Raw genomic sequence first — 25,581 nt, 5'->3', positions numbered from 1 at the left:
GGAGTTCACAGTGAGAACCGACCACAAACCTCTGGTCTCCCTCTTAGGTTCTCGGGCCTTAGACGATCTACCACCAAGAATCCTAAGATTCAGGCTCAGACTGCTGAGGTTCAACTACAAAATTATTCATGTCCCTGATAAACTTCTTGTCACAGCAGATGCTCTTTCCAGAGCTCCTCAAGGACTGGAGGACAGAGAAGCCAATAGCAGCTTGCAGCAGGAATGTTGTATGTATGTTGACCACATCCTTCAACAACTACCTGCCACAAAAAGTAAATTGGCTCACATCATGGACATTCAGAGCACCGACAGCGTTTGTAAACAGCTGAAAACATTTACTGAAAACGGCTGGCCCTCCAACAGGAGGAACGTCCCAGAGCACCTTCTTCCGTTTTGGCCTGAAAGGACTGATCTTCATCTGGCCTTCTCAAAGGCAAGATGACTTTGATTCCAGCATGCATGCAGACAGAAATGTTGGACAGGTTGCATGAAGGCCATCAGGGGGTGACTAAATGTGCGGCACGTGCACAAGAATCCTTGTGGTGGCCGGGGATAACGCGACAGATCAAAGACATGGTGGAAAGATGTGAAATCTGCTGCCAGTTTTCACAAACACAGACAGAGCCACTGATGACTACGCCTCTACCACCACGCCCGTGGCAAAAAGTAGCGGTTGATAACTTTCAGTGGAAAAACAGCCATTATATTGTGGTTGTGGACTGCTTCTCCCGATACATCGAAGTAGCCAACCTTCCATCTCTCACAACAGCTACAATGGTGGAGCGGCTGAAGGTGATCTTTGCAAGATTCAGCATGCCGGAATGCCTGGTGACAGACAATGGCCCGCAGTTTGCTTCCTCGGACTTAAGCCTGTTTGCCCAGGACTATGGTTTCCGGCATGTGACCAGTAGCCCTCGTTACCCTCAGAGCAACGGGGAAGCAGAGAGAGTCGTCCGGACGGTCAAACAGCTGCTCAGTAAAAGTCCAGACCCTCAGAGGGCTCTCTTAGCCTACAGAGCTATGCCGTTAGCTCATGGACTGAGTCCAGCTCAACTGCTGATGGGGAGGCGGATAAGGTCCACAGTTCCCACCACAGCACAAGCGTTGAATCCAGCCTGGCCAAACCTTGGAGCCTTCAGGAAAAGGGATAAAGAGTTGAAGGAGAGGCAGAAGAATTTGTTCGATAGGAGGCACAAGGCCAAAGACTTACCAGTTCTGATTCCGGGCCAAAGAGTGTAGATCAGAGCAACACAGTCCACAGCTACGGTCCAGGGTCCGGCCTCAACCCCAAGGTCTTATGTAGTGGAAACCGAGCAAGGGAGTTTTAGAAGAAACAAGGCTCACCTGACTGTACTCCCTGAGACCGATCTGCCTTGCTCTGAGGAGCCGGTGTCAGACCTGACACAGAGACTCCTGGGTACCACAGTGTAACGGTATGGTCCACTGTACCATTGAAAAGGGGGGATATGTAACGGTATGAATTGACTGTTTTCCACCAAAAATAATTTTCCCCATCTCCTCTGACACAGAACTAGTCTGCATGAGATATGGCCTCAAGCTCTCATGCATTGGTTATAACTGCTTCTTTCCAGCTCAAGAGAAGAAGGAAGAATGGACTCTGTCCTTTTAATAAATCAAAGAACTCTATTTTAATAAGCTAATCAAACAAAGTGTTCGTCAATAAATAAGATGTGACCAATCTGTGAAATCAAAATATTAATTACTTAATTATAATCCTATAGAATATAATAAGTAATATGACTTTAAATGTTCCTCTAGGACTGATCTCACATAGCGTTAAAAGACATGACACATTGCATTCACTGATCCAATCAGAATCTGCCAGATCTGATGGAGGCGTGGTTTTGGTGGTGTTTGGTAAATCTGTCAACTTTTCATTCGACCATAAACCAAAACATCCTTAGTATAAAACTATGCCCACGTCATCTTTAATGCAGTTCAAAGCGTTCTAGAGAAGTTGTTGGAGTGGCCAATCCGTAACTTTCCTCTTCAGCCAAAAGAACCAACGACAAGCTGGATAAGATCTGTTGCTGTTCCAACTGCTGCAACGATTCCTTTCAGAATAAAAGCTGAACTATCACGAACCAAGTTTGGGTCTCACTAGATGCCAACAAAACTGTCGTGAACCAGAAGTATCTCAAAGACTGGTCTGGTCGGCAACCGCTGCTTTTCCTACCGGCTTCGGTTCCAGAAAAGGTCAAGCTGGACCTCGACAGTCCTGATCTAATGGAGACTTCCGCTCAGGGTATGTAGGCCGACGAAATGGCGTTGAATGTGTTTATGAATCTCACCCTCGGTTCCCATCAGAACTAATCGCTTCTTCGGATTTGCTGGTTCTGAGCAACATTCCACATTAGAGCCCTGCACGGGCCTAAAATCTGAGCCCGTGTCCGGCCCGGCCCGAGGAGGTGGAGCCCCAGCCCGACCCGGTCCGAAAAGGTTTTCAGGATTCTCTGGTCCGACCCGAGCCCGACTTTTTTTTTTTACCTTTCATAATGTTTTAGCGTGATAGAATGCTCAGCGTTCTAATTATCTGTGAGAAGAGTTCTGCAGTAAAAAAAAATAAAATACAAAAAGAAAAGAAAGAAAAACAGCATCAATGCAACTTTTTATTCTAACAGAGCGTATTTTCCGAGCGGCAGACGAAATTTACGAAGGCTATATTAATTGGATGCGTTTGTAAATTTAATCTGCTCTGAAAATGCGCTCTTGTGCAATTAGAAAAAAAAGCTGCATGCTAATTTTCTAACTGTGAGCGCATTTTCAGAGCGGCAGATTAAATAAACGCCCCCAATTAAGATCGCGTTTGTAAATTTCATCTGCCGCTCTGAAAATGCGCTCTCCTTAGAAAAAAACCAGCAATGAATGCTGTATTTTTTCTTTAACTGCAGAGCGAATTTATTCACAGAAAAATAGAATGCTGCCGTTTTCATGAGAATAAACGAATGGTTTCTGACATCAGAATGGACATAAAATGGCATGTTAGAATAGGGGCACGTGTTTCAATCAGCAGTTTGAGAATTCGTTTATATAGGCGCATTTATAAACCACACAGACCTTAACTGAGCTAACGGTGCCGGTGCGTGAGAAGCAGGCAGGTGCTGCTGTGTTCAAGTGTTTCAGTTTTCTTTTAATGAATTCGATTAAAAATAAAGGCGACCGGCCCGGCCCGTGTCCGAGGTAATCACAAAGTCGTAGGCCCGAAGCCCGGCCCTCGGGCCATCGGGCCGGGCTGACCCCCGGGCCTAGGGCTACAGTGCAGGGCTCTACTCCACACTACACCATTCTCCGTCTCATTCACCTTAGTTACACTATACATTTAGTGTTAAAGTTAGTCTAGTTTAATTTGTTTAGTAATAAATCTTTAAACTTTTAAACTCAACTCTCTCTCTTCTGTTGTCTCTGACTGAATACGAAGCTGTTATCTAATCCCTGCAATAAAAAGTTCCAATCTTCCGGTTTAAAATAACCTCACAGATCCATAAGGTTGATTTCATGTTTGCTATGGAATCTTTTGTCTTATGGCTTATCAAATAACATGTAATTTAAATCATTACAGCTGTGACCAGGTTAGGAAGGGTTTCCTGCCCACCAGAAAGACTGGACTTGTGAATATTCTCGTTCTAGTTGACCCCTAAAACAAAAGGGTGACAAAAGGACAAAAGGTTGTTTCTAAAACAAGGTGTTCATGTTAGATTATATTGTTAATACAAAAGAGTTGAAAATGCTTGGTTGTAAACACTGGACTATAAGTCAGGTTTCTGTTAGAATGATACTGTTACGTTGGGTACAAGGTTATCTTACAAGTAAAGAGTTTAGCAAGCTAAAAGGGGGAGGTGTAGAGGTGTTGAGGATGGCACCTCTAGGGGCGCCATCGGACTGGTGGGGAAGTGAATGTGTGCCGGGAGGGGGCAGAAATAAAGAAATTAGACGGAAGTCGGGTGGAACTGAACAGGTGGCTCCGTGGTCTTCATTTCATCAGTTAAAGACTTCTACAGTAACCGGATGTGATGCTACTGTACTCATCACTCCAGACGTTTTGTCCATCAGAACAGATCAACTCACATCAGCCTGGAATCGAATAAAAAAGAAAAGAGTGCTCTTTAGTTTTTTAAAGATATATGTTATGACTTTTCAAAAATTATGATAGTTCTGTGGTTGATACAAAACATGTTCATGAGCTTAATCGACAACATCTCTTTCACAAAAAAGCAAATTCAGCAGCGTTAATCTTGACATTTTCATTACCTTCCATAATGAACCTCTGTCACTTAATAAGCTGGAGCTGGTTGGCCCCAATCAGGCTGCTATAAGCTGAGAAGCTCCGATATCTGGGAGGAGCTCAGAGAAGACCTGTTGCTTCTCCATTATGAGGTGAAAGGTTGTTTTATGCTAAAATCGCTGTTTGGGAAAGCACAAACAGGGATTTTATGGGTGATGGCTGATTTTAGGCGTATTCCTAAAGCAGACAGCTTATGATTATGACACAAAGAAATGACAACACCAACACTCCTGCAATGCATGTTGATGGATAATCCAACTGGGAAGAGCTGTAACATTTGCCAAGCAGATACAACCTCAAGTAGTTACCTCAATTCCCCTGATTTGGTGGTTTTATATTTGACCCGAGACACTGTGGGCAGATATCTGGTTAAGCCAGATGCAACCCTAAATGTCCCCCAGCACACCGGCACACGGACCTATCTATTGTCTGTCATCTGCCACACAAATCTTTCCTGTAAGAGTACACACTACATCCATCCATCCATCCATCCATCCATCCATTTTCATCCGCTTATCCGGAGTCGGGTTGCGGGGGCAGTAGCCTAAGGCGAGAAGCCCAGACTTCCCTCTCCCTAGCCCCTTGGGCCAGCTCCTCCGGGGGAATCCCAAGGCGTTCCCTGGCCAGGTGAGAGACATAGTGTCCACCAGCGGGTTCGGGGGTTGCCACCAAGACAGGCACCGACGATCCTGCGACCACAGTTCCGGTAGGCCGCCTCAACAATGGAGGCACGGAACAGGGTCCATTTAGACTCAGTGTTTGTAGTTTGGTGCACAAGCACAGACCACAGTCAGAACCCGTCCCCCCTCACGTACGCGGAGGGAGGCTACCTTCTCATTCACTGGGGTAAACCCCAACGTACAAGCACCAAGATGGGGGGCAACTAGTATGCCCACCCCTGCTCAGCGCCTCTCAGTGGGAGCAACTCCAGAGTGTTAGATAGTCCAACCCCTCCCAAGGAAACTGGTTCCAGAGCCAGAGCCATGTGTTGAGGTGAGTCCGACTATATGTAGTCGGAACCTCTCAACCTCACACACCAACTCAGGCTCCTTCCCCACCAGAGAGGTGATATTCCATGTGACAAGAGCCAGCTTCTGTAGCCGAGGATCAGACCACCAAGGTCCCCGCCCTCGACTACTGCCCATCGCCAGGCCTCGAGAGTACACACTTTTACACTTAAATTGTAAAAACCAAATAACAAAGGGTTATGTCACAGAAAACAATTACTTTGTGTCTCCTGGATCTCTGGGACTTGGAGCTCCCTCTGTCTCCTACACATCTTTAGGGGGCAGATCTGTGGCCCCTCACACTCTCTATTGGACGCTCCTATAGAGAAACCTTACACATACAAGTGCGTGTACACACACAGGTGCTCACATGGTGCTCTCATAAGTATGGACTTGGGCACGTTCAACACTTGTCTTAAGGCTGTGGTTGGCACTAAATGCACTGTGATTTATTATCGTGTGATTGTTCAGTAAAACAATGTTGATTTTATATTTCTTCATCAGGTTGACACAGTGATAGTTTGCTCTTGTTGTATTGTTGTTTGTTTGTTTTTGTCTTTCTGCAGGTCTAGAAGCAGACTCTTTTTCATCATTGATTGTTTATTTTTGTGGACCCCCCCCCCCCCCCTCCTCCTCCTTTTGTCTCTTACTTTTTCTTTCACCTCTGTCTCCGTGTCTGGTCGGAATTATAATTCAATTCAATTCAAAAATACTTTATTAATCCCAGAGGGAAATTGATTGCTGTAGTAGGTCAGGATAATAATAATAATAATAATAATCAAGTCATCAAAGAGTTATTGTATATTACAATGGCTGTTGGCAGGAAGGATCTCCAGTAGCGGTCAGTGTTGCAGCGAAACTGAAGAAGCCTCTGACTGAAGACACTCTTCCGTCCAAAGCATCCAAAAAACAATAACAATTAAGTTTTAAGTATCAGGCGTGACGGGTGCTCTGGTTCACCCCCATCTTTGTCTTTCGTAATTATTCACACCAGGTTAGTTAGTGCCGGGCCTCGAGGGATTTGGTTAACCCTGCTTCAACACACCTGGTTTCAATCAGTAGGTGATTAACAGGCTTCTGCAGAGCCTGATGAGCTGCTGCACAGGCGATTCAACTACTGAATCTAGTGTGTTGGAGCAGAGAAACCACTAAAGCGTGATGGACACAGGGACTCTAGGCCCGGAATTGAAAATCTCTGCTATGGGGCATGTTGTGATCTGTGTGGGAAACCAGAGAAACCAGAAGTAACCCACGCATGCATGCGGAGAACACAAAAAGGCCACAGCCAAGTTTCGAAACTGAAACCTTCTTGCTGCGAGGCAGCAGTGCTAACAGCTGCACCACCATGCAGCCATACTTTGTGTATTTTACGTCTTGCTGTCACAGCCTCCACAGACAGCAGTGTTTTGGGAATGTGTGTGTGTGTGTGTGTGGGGGGGGACTGGAGCACCCAGAGAAAACCCCACGCAAACACAAGGGTAGCAGTCTCAACAAACCCTTGTGCGGCCCGTTTTTTTTTATTCTAATTTTTTTATGTTGGGGAAAGTTGGCTTGTCACAATTTTTATTCAATAGAGTGTTGTCAAACTGTTGAATCGGGTGTGTGGGATCAGGGAAACTACTAAAACATGCTGGACAGGGGCCCTTGGGAACCAGGGTTCGACACCACTAATCCACTGGAGCGCCCAGAGAAAACATAAAGAAAACAAAATGTAAAAAAAAAAAAAAAATACATGCAAAAGCAAAAAAATAAATAAAAGAATTTCTGAAATTGTACAAGATGGTGGGGCGGGTACTCTGCAGAGCTATGAAATCTGCAAAAGAAGGAATAATATTGGATGTTATTAAAAAGTAAAATATTGCACAGTGTAAACATATTTTGTTTTGTTGTCAGTGGCAATAAATGTTGATTACTGCACAGTAATAAATGTGAAATTAAGCTGTGTGTGATTGCAATGTCGGACCGCTCCTTTAAAAAGTCAACATAAGCTTATCGTCCGACCGAAACATCAGGGAGGTGGTGCTTCAGCTCCCAGCCACTGAGCTGCAGAGATTTTATCTTGTACAGATATGGTTCGGGGAGTCGGTTGTACTCATTAACACTCAGTCAAAACAGACATGAAGCTTGGGTCAAATGTGAGTGCTGTCAAGAGTAATCGAGTTCTGGTTGGTGACGAAGTGAGACCTGCCGTTGTAGTAATCAAAGATGAAAGAATACACCAAATCATCTCTTCAAGCAACTTTTCTAAGGATGTTGGCTGTGAGGTAAGCTGGTCAGACGTCCTTTCTGTGAGCCGGTGTACAGATTGAACATGTGTAATTTTGAATGAACTGAAAGCCCACATTTGACTGCAGGTGCTGGATGTGGGGAACAGCCTGGTGATGCCAGGTATTGTGGACTCTCATGTTCACGTGAACGAACCGGGCCGCGCCTCATGGGAGGGTTTCTGGACGGCCACCAGGGCCGCTGCAGCAGGAGGGGTGACGACCCTCGTGGACATGCCCCTGTAAGTTGGATACTTTCACCACCAGAAATCAATCGGTCAGTTTCTGTAAAACAAACTCATTGAGAAATAAATGTAAGTAAAAGTTCATTGTTGAAGAGAGATCATACAAATGTGATAGTTACAAAGGTTATGCTTTACAAGATCTGTCTGGAGTGACTTAATTAAGCCTGAGCAGCTAATTTCAAGGCCATTAAACATTGAAGACATCACTTAGATCTAAAAAATATGACTGAGCAATCTCATCAACAAGTCGCTTTAATAAATATTGACTTTTCATCCTTTAGATCCTTTCACGTCAGCTGTCCAGAAAAGACATAAAGAAAAAACACCTGATTTTAAAAAAACAGTTAATGAATCTAATATTACCTAAATATAAACAAAGGGTTGAAATTGTCTCTCCAGAACTAGACCCGCAGACATGTCCACCTGGGAAAGATGGCTGCGGATTGACTCAAAGTGATTAACGTCCTAATTTGGGATAACTAACAGAGATAAACAATCTCTGGCATACAGATGAATGAGGTCATGTGAAAAAGATTTAACATTTTTGGGGACTGCTGTTTGGATTGGTTACACCTCCCACAGGAACAGCATCCCCCCAACCACAACACTTCGAAACTTTGAAGAGAAGCTGAAGGAGGCGACGGGGAAGTGTTTTGTGGACATGGCCTTCTGGGGAGGAGTGGTTCCTGGAAACCAGGTTCAGTGGACCAAGTTTAATAAAATTAAAGCAATTATTGAAGTTAATTTTTTCGTTCGAGAATCCGACCAAACAACCAACCAGTGTGTGCTTCCAGCGTGAACTTCGTCCAATGATCAAGGCTGGTGTGGCTGGTTTCAAGTGTTTCCTCATCCATAGCGGCGTTGACGAGTTTCCCCATGTGGCCGACTTTGATCTCCATGCAGCCATGAAGCAGCTACAAGGCACAGGAAGTGTCCTCCTGGTAATCTCCACAACACTTCCAACAGTTTTAACAAGGTTGCGGCTGATGCGTGACACCTGAAACTAATGTCGCTTTCTCTCAGTTTCATGCAGAGAAGGAGGTTCAGCAAACACCTGAGGAGAATGCTGGTAAGAACACATACAGGCCATGTTTTTTATTGAATGACTCAGGCCTAGTCCACACGTACCCGGATAAATACGTTGTTAAGGACATGCCAGACCTGTAGAGGGCAGTACTTCCCCCGTTCTTAACCTCGTCCTTCGTCTGTGGTCTTCCACAAGGAGCAGTAATTCCGCTTGCAAAAACAAACAAGCAAAAAGCGCTTGGACAATTGATAAAGCGAGCGCAGCTCTGAGGGCATCCATGCTGTCGGCTAGTGTAAACACAGGTCGCACACGTGATGTCAGCATTTTTTGTCGCAGAAAGTGACGTTGCGGACCTTAAAACTCCGGTTTTGTCTGTCCACACGCAGACACCCAAAACGGAGAAAACGCAGATCTTCACTTTGGCCAGAGTTTTTAAAAAGATCCATTTTCGTGTGAAAAAACTCAGTTTTCGTATGGATGACAGGCCAAAACGTAGAAAAATATCTACGTTTTGGCAGATCCCCGGCTACGTGTGGACAGGGCCTTAGTCCAGCGTTGTTACATCTGGTTATTATTTACTTCAAATTAGAAAACCTGTTCTCAGTAAAACCAGAGAAAAGTTTTTAGTTCTCTCACACATAACCTTCAGAACCACTAAGCTGCAACGTTTGAGTTAATCTGTCCAGATCTATTCATTCAGATCTGTAAATGACTTTGTAATACTGAACATCTTACATAGACCTCTTAAAACCAAAATAGGAATTTCTTTTTATAATTTACACCAGTCTCCTGTATTAATGACAGACCCGTGCCAGTACTCAACCTTTCTGAGGTCCAGGCCAGATGCCATGGAGCTGGAGGCCATTCAGACCGTCGCACAGCTCTGTCTGCAGTACCGGTGAGAAGATTAGAACGTTAACGTTTGAGGTTGACACGTATTTGCTGCAGTCACAACAGTCTTCCCGGACTCCAGGGTGCGATGCCACATTGTTCACTTGTCCTCAGCAAAACCGCTGAAACTGATCCAGGAAGCTCGACAAGCCGGAGCCCCACTGACGGTGGAGACTACCCATCATTACCTCTGCCTCTGTGCAGAAAACATACCTGCAGGGGCCACGCAGTTCAAGTGCTGTCCCCCCATCCGAGACACTAATAACCAGGTAAACCCATGTGAATCATTTCACCCACCATTCAAACAGCTCACCATTGATTGATTGATTGATTGTTTGTTTGTTTGTTTGTTTGTTTGTTTGTTTGTTTGTTTGTTTGTTTGTTTGTTTGTTTGTTTGTTTGTTTGTTTGTTTGTTTGTTTGTTGGTTTGTTGGTTGGTTGGTTGGTTGGTTGGTTGGTTGGTTGGTTGGTTGGTTGGTTGATTGATTGATTGATTGATTGATTGATTGATTGATTGATTGATTGATTCTGCAGGAGCAGTTATGGTCTGCACTGAAAGCTGGGCACATTGACATGGTGGTGTCGGATCACTCCCCATGTACCCCTGATCTTAAGAAGCTGGACAGCGGGGACTTCACTCAGGCCTGGGGAGGGATTTCATCTCTACAGTTTGGTACTGTGTTTCAGTTAAACGGAAAACTGTTTGATTACAGTGCTCCAACAAGAAGAAGAAGTAAAAATGAAATAAAAACACCACACAGTTACTGAAACATGGGTTCAAACATGAATAAATCTGGAGCTCCACAAGTCAATATTTGTAAATTTTTCCATATGACATATTCAAAGATGTTGCACAACGAGTAGCAATCAAGGTGTGTGTGTGTGTGTGTGGGGGGGGGGGGGGGGGGGCGTTAACTACTACAACACCCAATCTTAGGTCCGTATCTATAAATTTGACTGAGTTACAGCAAATCTTTGCCAGTGTTGATTATCTTTGGCAGCCATTTGTTTGGATTGGTTTATAACGGGGTCCCCAATCCTGGTCCTGGAGGGCCGGTATCCTGCATGTTTTAGTTTGAACTCTGTTTCAGCACACCTGATTTCAATCAGCAGCTAATTAACAGGCTTCTGCAGAGCTTGATGAGCTGCCGCACAGGTGTTTCAACCACTGAATCAAGCCTGTTGGAGCAGAAAAACCACAAAACCTGCTGGACACCGGCCCTCCAGGACCAGGATTGGGGACCCCTGGCACTGAGTCATCGTTTCACGACCACTTAACCAACGTCAATAAGCGCCATGTGAAGTCCACTCCTACGGCTCCCAGATAAGCAGGAGATGCTGCTAATCAGCTGCATTGATTAGGTGGAGATCATCAAGTGTAAACACCTTTCCAAAAATAAATGTTAAATATTCACACACACACACACATACTATAATAATTACTGTGAAGAAAAATATCCTTAGGGTTGAATCCCAGTGCATCATGGGAACCCAGCATAAAAATGCCATGTTGACACAGAGTGTAACTCAGTTATAATTAGTTGACATTCAGGAGAAACTCTAAAATTGAGAAAATGGTGCAAAAGTCCATTTAGTTCAGTAATTCAGTTTATACTGAGGGACCATCTAAAGCAGGGTTTCTCAATGGGGGCTGTAGCGCCCCCCCAGTGGGCGTTCAGACTATATAAGGGGGCGGTGAGATGCTAATGGTGGATGCTAGCGGTACAGGACATTCATAACAGACAATGGCTCAGAATAAAAATAAGTGTTGACAGAACAATGTGGACTACCTTCTGTATGGATTTATTCCTTCACCCACGAATCCACAACTCCCCATGTGCCTGCTTTGTGAACAAGTTTTTTCAAACGAAGCAATGAAACCCTCCCGGCTTAAGGAGCACTTGTCCAAAATGCATCCAGACAAAGCTTCAAAGGAACTGAACTGTTTTCAGGTAATTAAAGAGAGACTCTAAGAGAGGTAGCATTAGCAGTTTGCTCGAAGCTCGAATTTACTGGACCGAGGATTATAGCTTCCTACAATATCTCATTGCTAATAGCTAAAAACATTTTTTATGATACCTTTTTTAATGACATATTTGTTTTAAATAGTTTCAAACTCAAGGCTGAATTTTTTAAATTTTTTTAATTATGATTTTTGTATCAAAAATCTTTCTCTTTCATTGGTGGGCAGTGAGGGATTTCAGCATGACTTGGGGGGGGGGGGGGGTTGGGGGGGGGCGTTTAGCTGAAAATGGTTGAGAAACCCTGATCTAAAGGCTCAGCAACCCTTTGCAGGTGTTCTGGATTCATTAGCTGATTAGAGTGTGACGCTTACAGTTAGAATATTGAAGCTTTTCACAATATTCTACCAGTCTGAGACTTTGAATGTGGGATTTTCATCAGCTGTAAGCAATAATCATATTTATAACAAATAAAGGCTGGAATATCTGGCTTTGCATGTAATGAGTCTGTCTCAAATATTAGTTCCACCTTTTAAGTTGAATTACTGACAGAAATGAAGCGTTGCACAATATTCTAACATTTTACCTATGACGTAACATATCAAATTGTTTTTTCATCCACAGTCAGTTATTTTCCCTAATCATTAATCATCCTCATTTGAGGACATATGCTTCCCTGTACTATAATAATATTTTTACTAACAGACTGGTCCTCATTTGAGGAGGCTATAGCATGTTAGCACTTTATTTTCTTTCTAAGTGTTTTTCTCCCCAGAAGAAGCTACAACGATGTTCTGCTGAGCTGTGGTGGCCTCATGGAGGGGGCCATCGTCTAGCACACTGCTGCTAACCACTTAAACATTCTCCCTCTCCTGATAATAACTTTTGCTTTCCTTGACGTTGGACGTGTTACTACTAGTTTATCCGTTTAATTATAGATCCACTAGAATAAATACAATAAAGTTTATCTCTCACCAAATATAATATTTACTAAGACATCACAATGTAACTATAGACACATTACTTGGTGTGTGTGTGTGTGTGTGTGTGTGTGTGTGTGTGTGTGTGTGTGTGTGTGTGTGTGTGTGCGTGCGTGCGTGCGTGCGTGCGTGCGTGCGTGCGTGTGTGTGTGTGTGTGTGTGTGTGTGTGTCTGCTCTGTCTTCTCCATCCCCAGTGAGTCGTGGAGGATGGCTGCTTATACTGAGCCAGGATTCTCTGGAGGTTTCTTCCTGTTAAAAGGGAGTTTTCCTCTCTACTGTCGCTTTATGCTTGCTTAGTATGAGGATTGCTGTAAAGACTCTGACACTAGTCAGTGACTTGATGCAACCTGCTGGGTTCCTTATATAGGAAACATTATTTCTGATTGGCTTAATGAACTGACCTGAATTGGAATTTTTATTATGTGAAGTGCCTTGAGATGACTCTTGTCGTGATTTGGCGCTTTATAAATAAAATTGAATTGAACTGAATTGAATTTGTAAACTCTTTTATATACAAGTTCTGAACTACGAATAAGTCATCCAAAAACAATGTTTGTTCTGGAGGTTCTTCTAGTCCCCGTTAGCTGTGAGAACTAAAAATGCCCAATTGAACAAAAACTCAGACCCCAAGCAGTTCACTTAAAAACCTGTCGATTTAAAAAAGCATTTGAACTGATAGCAGCACACACCAGTTACCTCCTAGGGGACTGTTTAGTCTCACCCCGGGTTTCCACGGGAGCCGTCAGCAGCACGTTACTGCAGCAGCACGTCTAGCTGCTGCTTGGCCCTTCCCACGAGACGCGACGCAGCAGAGGAGCAGCTGTCACCGACAGAGCACGAAGTCACACGAGTGACTTCGTCAGTAAACACAACAACAAGCAGGAGAAAACTACAACATGGCTCCAAAATGTTTGTGTTTTTATATTCTGTCCGTTTTATAATCGCCAATACGGACCTGAAAAACAAAGGAGACCGCTAGCTAGGTGATAACTTCTCACGGGGACGCACAGTTAGTAACCTTTTTTAAAGTAAAGCAACCGGAAGGCAGTACGTTCTTTATTCTGAAAATCTCGGTAGCTTCTCTCCATTTCCGCGTCCGATTTCCTGTCTTTCCTTCCCCAAAAATGTCGAACTTGACCCGTTTCAGAGGCGTCGCGAGTAGGAAATAGAACCGGCGCGTAAAGGCCGCGACATGCTGCTCCTGAGACGCGGCCGACTCGCGCTGCTGACGGCTCCAGTGGAAAAGGTTCTGTTGACCACAGCGGTTCCTATCAGCAGCTATGACGTGCTGCTGCAGTAACGTGCTGCTGACGGCTGCTGTGGAAAGCCGGGGTTAGGGCTGTTTTTGGAGGAACAAAAGTTCCTCCCTCTATTCTATTCTATTCTATTCTATTCTATTCTATCAACAGTAAGATGTGTCAGAACGGTCAGCAGCTGAATGTCAAGTCTAGAACAATCATTTACTGTTTTTTCGGAGAGCGGTCAAAGTCTGGCTGGAGCTACGATCAGCTGTTAGCTGTGTTTAGACATCAGCCCTCTAGGGGAGCGAAAGCTTATGAAATTGTTCCATAAAACCCTGGGGAGTTCTTTTCTTTTATTTAGAAGGTTATTTCAGCTCAGTGAGCATAACGACTCCTCTCGTGGTTTTCCAGGTCTGCCTCTGTTCTGGACATCAGCCAGCGGGAGAGGCTTCCAGCTGGCTGATGTGGTCAGGCTCCTCAGCCGGAGGACAGCCCAGCTGAGCAGTCTGGGCTCCCGGAAGGGCAGCCTTGCCCCAGGCTTTGATGCAGATTTGGTCATATGGGACCCCGAGAGAGAGTTCCAGGTTAGATGTCAAAACATTTGGCATCATCAAAGCTTCGATCTGCCGTTTCACTCATTCTTGTTTCTTTGCAGATTGAAGAGGCAAACGTTCACCATAAAAACAAGGTCAGTGGAATAACAAGGAAACGTCTAAGAAACAAGTCGTGTGATTTCTGACAGACCATGTGTGTGTGTGTGTGTGTGTGTGTGTGTGTGTGTGTGTGTGTGTGTGTGTGTGTGTGTGTGTGTGTGTGTGTGTGTGTGTGTGTGTGTGTGTGTGTGTGTAGCTGACCCCGTACCTCGGCTTCAAACTGCAAGGGTTGGTGTGTGCAACCATCCTGAGGGGGCGGCTGGTGTTCAGAGATGGCAGCTTCTGCCCCCAACCTCTGGGCAAACATCTCCTCGTCCCTCTGAGGGACGAGTCCGACACAGCTGTGAAGGGCAACAAGCTGTAGCAACAGCAGCAAATTTTAAAAAGTTCTGATTTGCCCGACACAAAAACTGTTTTATGTTTGGTTTTTAACATTTAAAGAGCAAGTCACCCCCAAATCAACTTTTTTTTTTTTGCTGATAAACTAAATAAACGAGTGTCTAATTGTGCAGCAGACACGTGTCATCAATAATTTGGTACTTCAGTGCATCTTAGTTAAAATTTAAATATTCTGCCTAAAACTGGCAGTGTTGTGCCGTCGTCAGGTAAAAACTCTGCACTGCATTTGAATTTAAATCTGCCACCGCTATTGGCTAAGAGGTATGCTATGATGTAAACTGTTACATTATGTCACAATGCCGTTGTGAGCCTGTGTGTGTGTGTATTTGTTAGCGGCTCCGCCCTCTCGGTCTGCTAGGCAACGGCATTTGTTGCATTTTTCAAACATGAAGAGGGAGTTGAGTAAGTTTCTGGTAGGGGGTGACTTGCTCTTTAACTAGCTTTCATAACAAGTTCAGGATTTCACCCAATCTTTGAGCATTCAGAGTTTGTGTCTCAGCTTAGGCTCAATATCTGTAAAACGGACCGAAATGTGACCATTCTCGTGTTTGCTGAGATTAGATGTGGTGTCTCTCTGACTGACGAGTTATTCTTCATCAGTGACAGAGAGGTGAATGAATGTCCAGTTTAACCAGCAGCGAGTCAATAATTAACATCTGAGAACATGTTTGGTGACCTCCTTATCTAATAAAATGGGAAAGTACAAGTTGACTGAGCTCACTGTGCACACATCAACAAGTGTTGACAGAAGGTGAACCAGATAAAAGCAAATATAGGACCTGACTGGTCAGACAGAGGGGTGTGCGTGGCTGGGGCATTTCTTCCCCTCTGTCCACATCTCTGTCCTTCTTTGATCGTCTCTCTGTGAACGAGCATGTCCTCTCTCACCATACCACCGCCGCCATGCCTCCAGAAGCGTCTGCTTGTACCGCACCGCTACATGTTTGGACCTGGACCTTCCAATGTTCCAACACGCATTTTGGAGGCTGGAGCCAAACCTGTGATTGGACACATGCATCCAGAGATATTTGAGGTAAATCAGCAGGATTAACGCGGTTTTTCAATAGTCATGGTAAAAATGTGACTTTAGTTTGTTAAGACAAAAAAAAGAAAATAAATCTTAAGTTTTACCATAACTGTCAGTGATCGTTAAACTTCTGTTTTTGGCCTTTCTTCATTCTTAATCCAGTTATTTTTTCATGATTTTTTTTATACACTAAACCCGCCTTGCCTGCTGCTGGTGGTGGTCAGAGGGAGCGGTGGCGCCAGTGCTCGGCAGCCTCGCCTCCTTTAATGCACCCCAGGGCAGCGATGGGTACCGAATTCGGTACTTTTTAAGGTACCGACCGAATTCCATAGTACCGACCGAGCACCGATTCACGTCATTTCAAACGGTGCCTCGTTTCGGTACCCGTCCTTCATAACGAGAACTTGAGACAGCTGCGCATGCGCAAGAGCGTTATGTCATCGCTCCCTGCGAGCGAGTTGTAAACAGAGCAGCATGGTAGAAAGAACGCACGCTAAAGCTTGGGTCCACTTCACTAAATGTGATGGGTAACTGGGTGATGATGAAACCAGCGACAGACAACGATCTAAGTGAGACATCCTCATCTTGATCTGCTCCGGTAGGTAAACAAAATGTTTAAGATAACGTTAGCTTGATTTGTTAGCTTCCGTTTCACTAATGGTGCGTTCGCTTTCTCCTCGGAACTCCGAAATTCCGACTAGAACATGAACGCGCTCTAAAGTTTGGCTTCACTTTACTAAATGCGACGGGTGATTGGGTGAAGATGAAACCAGCGACAACGATCTAAGTGTGAGGCATCATCGTTTTAATCTGCTCCAGCAGTTAAATAAACTGTTAAAGATAACGTTAGCTTGATATGTTAGCTTCCATTGCCACCGTTGTTATCAGCTAATGGTGCGTTCGCTTTCTCCTCGGAAATTCTAACTTCCCAGTAGGAAAAATCAAATGAAAAATGAAGGTAAAATGAATGAAGACACACAGTAAATTTAGTTCACAGTAAAGATGTTTGCTTCAGTTTAATTATCAGCTTATAAAACTACAAGGACGATGTTAAAATACAAACAATTGAATGTTATTTATCGTGATATTTATCAAATATTGTTATATATTGAGAAAAATATATATTTAATTATAAAAGAGAATTTAAATATTAAACACTCAAAAGTATTGAAAATTGGTACCGTTAAGTACCGGTATCGATTCGTAGGTACCGGGAATTAGTACCGGATCGATTCAAATGTCAAAGGTACCCATTCCTAACTCACCACTAGTGTATGAATGTGTGTGGATGGGTGGATGATTGATTGTGTGGTAAAGCGCTTTGGGGGTTTGCAGAACCCTACAAAGCACTCTACAAATGCAGGCAATTTCACATGTTTTGGATGACTTTTTAAAATGTTTTCTTTCATTTAACTACATTCTTTCTTTTTTAATCTCCTTTTTTGTTCCTATAAAGAAGGTTATTGCAGCTGTGTTTTAATCTGTCTTTTAAATCACACTAGCAGCTAAAGGTGGCCTCATGTCTTACATCACAGATCATGAATGACATCAAAAGTGGAATTCGATACGTGTTCCAGACCCAGAACAAGGTGTCGTTAGCTGTCAGTGGTACCGGCCACACTGCGATGGAGTGTGCCATCTTCAACACGGTGGAGCCCGGCGACAGCGTGCTGGTGGCGGTGAATGGGATCTGGGGAGAGCGAGCAGCAGACATGGCAGAGAGGATTGGTAAGGCTGGTGACTCTACACTGCAGATGGAACATGTAGACCAGCATCAGCAGTGAGAGCTGTGCTCTTGGGCAACGTTGCCTGCTGGTGGTGGTCGGCAGGGGCGTGTCCAGGGAGTGGCCTGGGGTAGCAATTGGCACCCTTAGAATCTGATTGGCCACCCCAGGTGCCACCCCACTAAGTTCCAGTTTAAAAGGCATGGGTTGTTAACTCCAAAATAGTGTGTGGTTGCATGCACCTTTCACCTTGTTTTCTAGCCCAGGTATGTAGTATTACTATTATTTAATATTTTTTCATATTCACATACATAGTATTTAGAGTCCCACTCAACTCCAGTTGGTGGCAATAATGCAACAAGAAGTGACTTGCTAACCACCACAAAAGTAGAAGATGAAGAGGAAAAGAAAATGGCGATTGTGCAATGTGAAACTCAAAAATTCACTAGAAAGTAAATAAATAAATAAACGATTTGTGTAAATAAATAAATAAGCATAAGCATTGGTGCCACCCATGAATAAACAAGTGCCCCACTTGGGCCACCCCATTTTAAAAGTCCTGGACACGGCTCTGGTGGTCGGAGGGAATGGTGGCACCAGCGCTCAGCAGCCTCGCCTCTATCAGTGCGCCCGAGGGCAGCTGTGGCTACATCAGGTTGTGAATGTGTGTGTGAATGGATGAATCACTGATTGTATTGTAAGGCACCTTGGGGGGTCCTACGTGCTGTATCAAATACAGACTGTTGATAGCCATGTGACTTTCATTCAACTTATTCTGACTGGAGTAACAGTTCAAATGATTTTTGGACTCCGTTTGATGAAATCACAAAAGAGTCCATTTGGACTTCAACACAACAACTCATGACTCCACTTGGACTTGAGGCCTTTGACTGGGGCCTAGTCCACACGTAGCCGGGTTTTTTAAAAACGAATATCCGCCCCTCCAAAAACTTGCATCCACACCACCTCATTTAAAAAACTCTGTCCACACGTACCCGGATAAATACGTTGTTAAGGACATGCCAGACCTGTAGGGGGCAGTACTTCCCCCGTTCTTAACCTCGTCCTTCGTCTGTGGTCTTCCGCAAGGAGCAGTAATTCCGCTTGCAAAAACAAACAAGCAGAAAGCGCTTGGACGATTGATAAAGCGAGCGCAGCTCTGAGGGCATCCATGCTGTCGGCTAGTGTAAACACAGGTCCGAAACACGAAACTCCGTCTTCGTGTGGATGACAGGCCAAAACATAGAAAAATATCTACGTTTTGGCAGATCCCCGGCTACTTGTGGACAGGGCCTGGGCCGTATATCAGTATGGTGACAAGTTGTTCCACTTTACGTGTGTTTACTTAGTTTCCTTAATCTCACAAATTTAGATAGTTTCTTGCATTTTGATTGGTTGTCAAAAGTCAGCGCTGCAGAAGAAGCTTAAATTGGCTAAAGTCCAGTGACTTAATGAACTGAATCAATCAGTCAAGTTTATTGTGATTTCCATAAGTAGGCCTACGAGGTCGATGCTGCCTTTTTAGCTACAGCCAATCAGAGAAACTTGGATGAATTAAACAGTCACAAATAAACTTCATGTTTCTGTAAAATAAGCCAATCAAAAGTGAAACTCAAGACAAACGTTTTCTACAAAAACATGGATCTACTAAATAAAATCCTCCCCAGGTTCTGAAGGGCACATGCACAGTGTCTGCTCATGGTGGCAGTAGTCCTACACAACATTTATTTTACCCTACGTGCGTTTTTTTTTAAGATGACGTAAGTTTGATGAATCTGAAATCTACAGCCACAAAAAGCATTTTGTTTTAGTAATGCAACGTTAGCACTTCTTTATTTCTGACCAGGTTCAGCTGCATTTACTGCTTGTTCTGTCAAATAAACATAAGTCACCGCTTCTGTAAACGCCATCCATTTTCAACCATTTCTCCGGGGGTCGAGGGGACAACAGCCTCAGCAGAGAAGCCCAGATTTCCCTCCCCAGGTCAGCTCCTCTGGGGGAATCCCAAGATGTTGCCTGGCCAACCGAGAGACACAGTCCCTCCAGCGTGTCCTGGGTCTCCCTTTAGGTCTCCTCCCAGTTGGACATGCCTGGAAAACCTCATCAGGGAGGCGTCCAGGAGGCATCCTGACCAGATGCCCGAGCCACCTTAACTGGCTCCTCTCGACGTGGAGGAGAAGCGGGTCTACTCCGAGTGCCTCCTGGATGACCGAGCTTCTCACCCTATCTCTAAAGCCTGATTTATGCTTCTCCGTCTGCGTCAGTGCGGAGACACGCAACGCCATTATCCGTCCTTGCGTAGGGCACGCAAGTACGTACGGAGTCGAGCCCACTTTTTTAAACATCCGTCGAACGAGACGGATTACGCAAGCTTGTGATTGGTCAGGACGCCACTGTTGTTTACAGCGCCGCCATTGCAAAGAGAGCCGAGTTTAACTAGCGGCAGACACGGAGAAGCTTGAAGAATACCTCGCGAAAAAACTCTAAAAACATGAACGTTTAATTCTCCCGTGACTGGAGGAGTGAAAAGATGCGCAGCAAGCGTTTTATTTGTGGACGGAAATGACAGGAAACGTGGGTTTAGAGGTGGGGAGCGCATGAAGCGGTGGGAGAATGAGAGACAAATATGTCCGTGTTAAAAGTCTCTTATATACACAAAAAACACAAAATAAACACACGATCTTGGACCGATACATGACAGGATACCAAAGAACAGCGCTATGCCCTCTGTTGTCCTGCCGGGCAATTGCTTTGCAACGCTCTCCAGGAGACGGAGAAGTAAAAGAGCAAAACGCTTCCGTCAATCCGTGCGTGTCTGTCCCTTGCGGAGCTGACGGAGAAGCATAAACCAGGCTTCAGGGAGAGCCCAGACACCCTGTGGAGAAAACGCATTTTGAGAGCTTTGCCTTCTGGCTCAGCTCTCTGTTCACTACAACAGATCAGTGCAACGCCTGCAGCACCGATCCGCCGGTCGATCTCGCGCTCCATCTTTCCCTCACTCGTGAACAAGACCAGGAGAAACTCCTCCACTTGGAGCAGGACCTCCTCCCTGACCCAGAGAAGGCATTCTATCCTTTTCTGACTCAAGCTTCTATAAACTGTTCATCATTTTGGATTTGAAATAACTTTTTGGGCTAACAGACTTGTGTAGAACAAAGACTTGGTCTGAACTTTGGTCAGCCTCAGTTTGGAGTAATGCAGATTAGACCGGACTGAACATACAAACTAACAGTTGGATACAGCAAGGTATACACAAGGATTGCTGTCATTTTAAGACAGCTTCAGTTTTCACACACAGGACAGCTGTTTCGTAAACATTTACACCAGAGCGATCGCCACAGTACTGTTTTTCTGGCGGAACATGCTAAAAATTCTGAGCAGAACCGCTCTTCACGGGACCAGACACGCTGCAGCTCTAACTCCACGTGAAAACTGTTGTGTGAAACTGATGCCAGTGTAATGTAGTTTTAGGATTAACCTTTTTCTAAGGACTGAAGCTTGACTATCTGTTAGCTTATTGATCCATTCATAACTAATATCTGTTTCTCCAAACTGAGGCTGTTCAAATAGCCATTTACTATACAGGCAAGATTTTAGTAGTATTTATTAGTTAGGTATTGTTTTAGTTAACGTCAAAAACAGAACATATATTTCCATTTGTACATAAAATGTGTTTTAATCCCCTAAATAGCCACTGCTAGTCTTTAAAATCAGCACTGCTCGATGGCAAAAACGTTTTATATCATGATGTGTGTCAATCTCACAGGTGCCAGGGTGAATACCATAGTAGCGCCCCCTGGAGGCTACCTGACCAACGCAGACATCGAGAAGGTATCGCTCCCCAGCTCTCAGGATAAGTTCATTTTTGTAGCCAGCTCGTGTTCACGCTGCATCATCTCACCTCAGGCTCTATCAAAACACAGTCCGGTGTTGTTCTTCCTCGCTCACGGAGAATCTTCCACAGGAGTCCTTCATCCTTTAGAAGGCATTGGAGACCTGTGCCATAAGTAAGCCTCACGCCTGCATCATCAACGCAGCCGCAGACAGGCGGACGATGACCCACGTGTTCTGATCTGTGACTGCAGGTATAACTGCCTGTTTCTGGTCGACTCTGTGGCTTCAATAGGAGGGGCCCCTGTCTACATGGACCAGCAAGGTTCACAGCAAAATCCAGCAGCTGCTTTGGTGTCTGCCGTGCTGCGGATGTGACGGTTGATAACTGAGTTAGATGACACTTTGGTGATGTTTTCCAGGGATTGATATCTTGTATACAGGATCTCAGAAGGTGTTGAATGCCCCACCGGGTACAGCGCCCATTTCCTTCAGTGAAAGAGCATGGTGAGACGTGTGTGCATGGACGTAATTTTGGGGGGGGGACAGGGGGGACATGTCCCCCCCACTTTTTCCAAAGTCAAGTTTTGACCCCTGCACTTTTTACCATCCAAAAACAATAGTAAGCTATATTAAATTGACACTGGTTGAGCTCTAGGACCAAGCAGAAAACAACCGTTTGTGTTGAAGCCTGTTTCCTATTAGAACATACTGTAAAGATACCCCTCCCACCGTCACCCCGTGTCCCCCCACTTCTAAAGTGAAAATTACGTCCATGTGTGTGTGTGTGTGTATCAGATACCTGTTAGCAATCAAACAGAGCCATGCATTTAAGGTGGAATTTTTTTTTACAGCCGTAAAGTATTCAATCGAACCACAAAGCCGGTGTCGTTCTTTTTGGATTTGAGTTGGCTTGCGAACTATTGGGGCTGCGATGACAAGCCATCGAGAAAGTGAGACCTGCTGAGTTTTCTCTCTTTTCAAACTTTGACAGACGGCTGATTTTCAGCGCGCACGAAAGGTGAATTTTCAGAGCTCTGTCCTCTTTCTGTTCTTGAATAGGTATCACCACACAGGTCCGGTCACGGCTTTCTACTCCCTGAGGGAGAGTCTGGCTGTCCTCGCTGAAGAGGTGGGATTCTTGGAGGAACAGGGGGTGTCTTCCTGTGCAATTAAAGTGAAATGGGGATATTAGACAGGCCCTTTTTTGACAACGATCAATACTCAGTCATATTCAGTTCTGTTTTGGTATCCAGCCTGATGAATGGCATCACCTGCCAGCTTTAGAAGCAGCAATAATGTTTTTGTCTGTGTTTATGTTTTTGTTTGTTCACAAATAATCTCATGAACCACAGGAAAGATTTTAATGCAAATGTCAGAAAGTAATCGCTGGATGTTCAGAGTCAGGCAAGTTTAAGATTAACTCAGCTCATGAATGTTAAAACTAGCAAATGAAACTTATGTCACAAATCAGTCAGTTTAGCAGATTTTCAACCTAATTTTGGTGTGTTGCTACTGGACATCACTTCTGAGCAGCTTTTCTAATACCTATTAGGGACATTGTGTGAAACTGCATTTAATGGTGACCAACACAACTATCAACTAAGGATGCACGATATATCGTAATCAATATTGGTATTGGCTGATGTAGGTCATTTTTTAACATATTGATATTGGTCCAATAAGTAAAACTGGGCCAATATAAACAACTGTTTGTGTATCTGTTTCAGACGGTGAGGGTGCGACGATGTGTAATTGTTTAGTCATGTTGTCATGTGACAGTGATGGGAAGAATCTCAGAAGCGTGTGTGTGTGTAAAAGTAAAAAAAAAAAACAATAAAAACCAAATTAATAATAATTATATATATATATATAATTATTATTTTATATATATAATTATTATATATATATAATCATTATTATTATATATATAAATGTATACGATATATATATATATATATATATATATATATATATATAAATGTATACGATATATATATATATCGTATACATTTTATATGTATGTATATATATATAAAATTATTATTTTCTATATATAATAATAATTATATATATATAATAATTATATATATATATAATTATTATATATATAATGTATACTATATATATATAATGTATACAATATATATATATATATATATATATATATATATATATATATATAATGTATACGATATATATATATATATATATATATATATATATATATATATATATTGTATACATTTATATATATATATATATATATATATATATATATATATATATATCGTATACATTTATATATATAATAATAATGATTATATATATATATATATATATCATATACATTAAATATATAATGTATACGATATATATATATATATATCGTATACATTTATATATATATATCGTATACATTTTATATATATATATATATCGTATACATTATATATATATATATATATAGTATACATTATATATATATATATATATATATATATATATATATAATGTATACTATATATATATATATATATATATATATATATATATATATATATATATATATTGGTATTGGCCCCAAATTTCATATTGGTGCATCCTACTATCAACTATAATCACAGTAACCATTCAACAATCATTCTAATTTTAGACTCAGGCATGAAAGATGGAGGGTGATATGAACTCCTTCAAGCATTAATTTGTGTTTAGTCTGTATTCAACCTTCATTTTAATAAACAGAAATATTTGGTTAAATATTCAGTCTCACTGGTCTCCAGCTGGTTATAGTATTCCTACTCTTAGTGTAATAAAGTTTAATAAAAATTGATTTTATGCATGACTTGTCAAGTATTTTAAACGTCTTGCTCTTTTTATATTGGACTTTTGCTTTCATTAGGGTCTGGAGAATTCATGGAAAAGACACCAAAGGGTGATGCTGTACTTCCATGCTGGCTTGGAGAGCATGGGTCTCAAACTTTTTGTTAAAGACAAAGTAAGAGTCAGAATTAGCTACACGTGCATTAGTTGATCAGTATTTAATCATGAATTGTTTACATTTACAGGACACAAGACTGCCTACAGTTACCACCATTGTTGCTCCTCATGGATACGACTGGAAAGAAATCACAGGCTACATCATGAAAACACACAACTTGGAGATTTCTGGAGGGCTGGGACCATCGGTTGGTTTGGTAAGAGGGAAATAAAGTCCAGTGATGAACAGTCACTGACTCTGTGTGCACTAAACGGAGGGTTTCTGGTCTGTTCAGGTGCTGCGAGTGGGGCTGATGGGATGCAACAGCAGTGAGGCTAATGTTGACATGGTGCTAGCGGCGCTGAGAGATGCCCTGAAACACTGTCATAAGAGCAAAGTGTGACCAATTTCTGTTGGATCTGTTAAATACCTTTTGTCAGGATTACTGTGTGAGAAATAAACAATTCTGCTAATAAATGGCCCTTTTACGATGAATTTCAATACACCAATGTTAATTTACAAATTACACTTATAACTAAAATGAGCAGAATTTATTGAAAAGTTACAAAAAATTTAATATGAAAGAATTGTAAAAATTAATCCCATTTATTATTTGTTTATGATGTTTAACACACTGAGAACCTATCTGTGGAGAAGAAAGGAGGTAAAATAAAAACTAAAATGATCAACACACCACCAAAAGTACATTTTATGAGGCTATATTTTAGTTATCAAAGCCCTTAAGAACCCACACCATTTTAAAATAGCAGATTAGAACAAATACATCATATTTCAGAAATAAATGAAATAAAACAAAGAAGTTAAATCACTTTTTGAAACTTGGATAGAATGTTATGTGTAGTTGTCTAACTTGAATATGTGTATGTATTTGTTTTTGACTTATGAGGATACAAACCGCTTCCCGCTTTGGAGCGGGTCCTCAAATTATACAAAAAAATAGGAAATATGATAGCAGAGTCATTACATAAACAACAACTCACTTTAACAGAAACACAAAAACCGAAAACAAACGCAGAAGCTGTTTTG

General features: G+C 42.8%; 2 protein-coding genes across 2 annotated transcripts; both read left to right on the top strand.

Annotated features, from left to right (window-relative positions):
* Positions 1–7,368: 7,368 nt before the first annotated feature.
* On the top strand, positions 7,369–15,087 carry zgc:103559. Its single transcript, XM_054734620.2, has 11 exons — positions 7,369–7,574; positions 7,665–7,816; positions 8,402–8,516; positions 8,614–8,760; positions 8,843–8,888; positions 9,651–9,744; positions 9,820–10,006; positions 10,272–10,410; positions 14,332–14,504; positions 14,576–14,608; positions 14,770–15,087. The coding sequence occupies exons 1-11, from the start codon at positions 7,428–7,430 to the stop codon at positions 14,935–14,937; spliced, it is 1,401 nt and encodes a 466-aa protein (XP_054590595.2). The 5' UTR covers positions 7,369–7,427; the 3' UTR covers positions 14,938–15,087.
* Positions 15,088–15,656: 569 nt separating this feature from the next.
* agxta (alanine--glyoxylate and serine--pyruvate aminotransferase a) lies at positions 15,657–25,011 on the top strand. Its single transcript, XM_015976394.3, has 11 exons — positions 15,657–16,005; positions 17,535–17,727; positions 21,490–21,554; positions 21,630–21,730; positions 21,809–21,879; positions 21,977–22,061; positions 22,409–22,507; positions 22,617–22,686; positions 24,457–24,552; positions 24,623–24,751; positions 24,830–25,011. The coding sequence occupies exons 1-11, from the start codon at positions 15,847–15,849 to the stop codon at positions 24,935–24,937; spliced, it is 1,176 nt and encodes a 391-aa protein (XP_015831880.3). The 5' UTR covers positions 15,657–15,846; the 3' UTR covers positions 24,938–25,011.
* The last annotated feature ends 570 nt before the right edge of the window (positions 25,012–25,581 follow it).

The sequence above is a fragment of the Nothobranchius furzeri genome, chromosome 16 (assembly GCF_043380555.1).
Source record: "Nothobranchius furzeri strain GRZ-AD chromosome 16, NfurGRZ-RIMD1, whole genome shotgun sequence".
Classification (NCBI taxonomy): Eukaryota; Metazoa; Chordata; class Actinopteri; order Cyprinodontiformes; family Nothobranchiidae; genus Nothobranchius; species Nothobranchius furzeri.
This window is presented reverse-complemented; position numbering and strand designations above follow the sequence as displayed.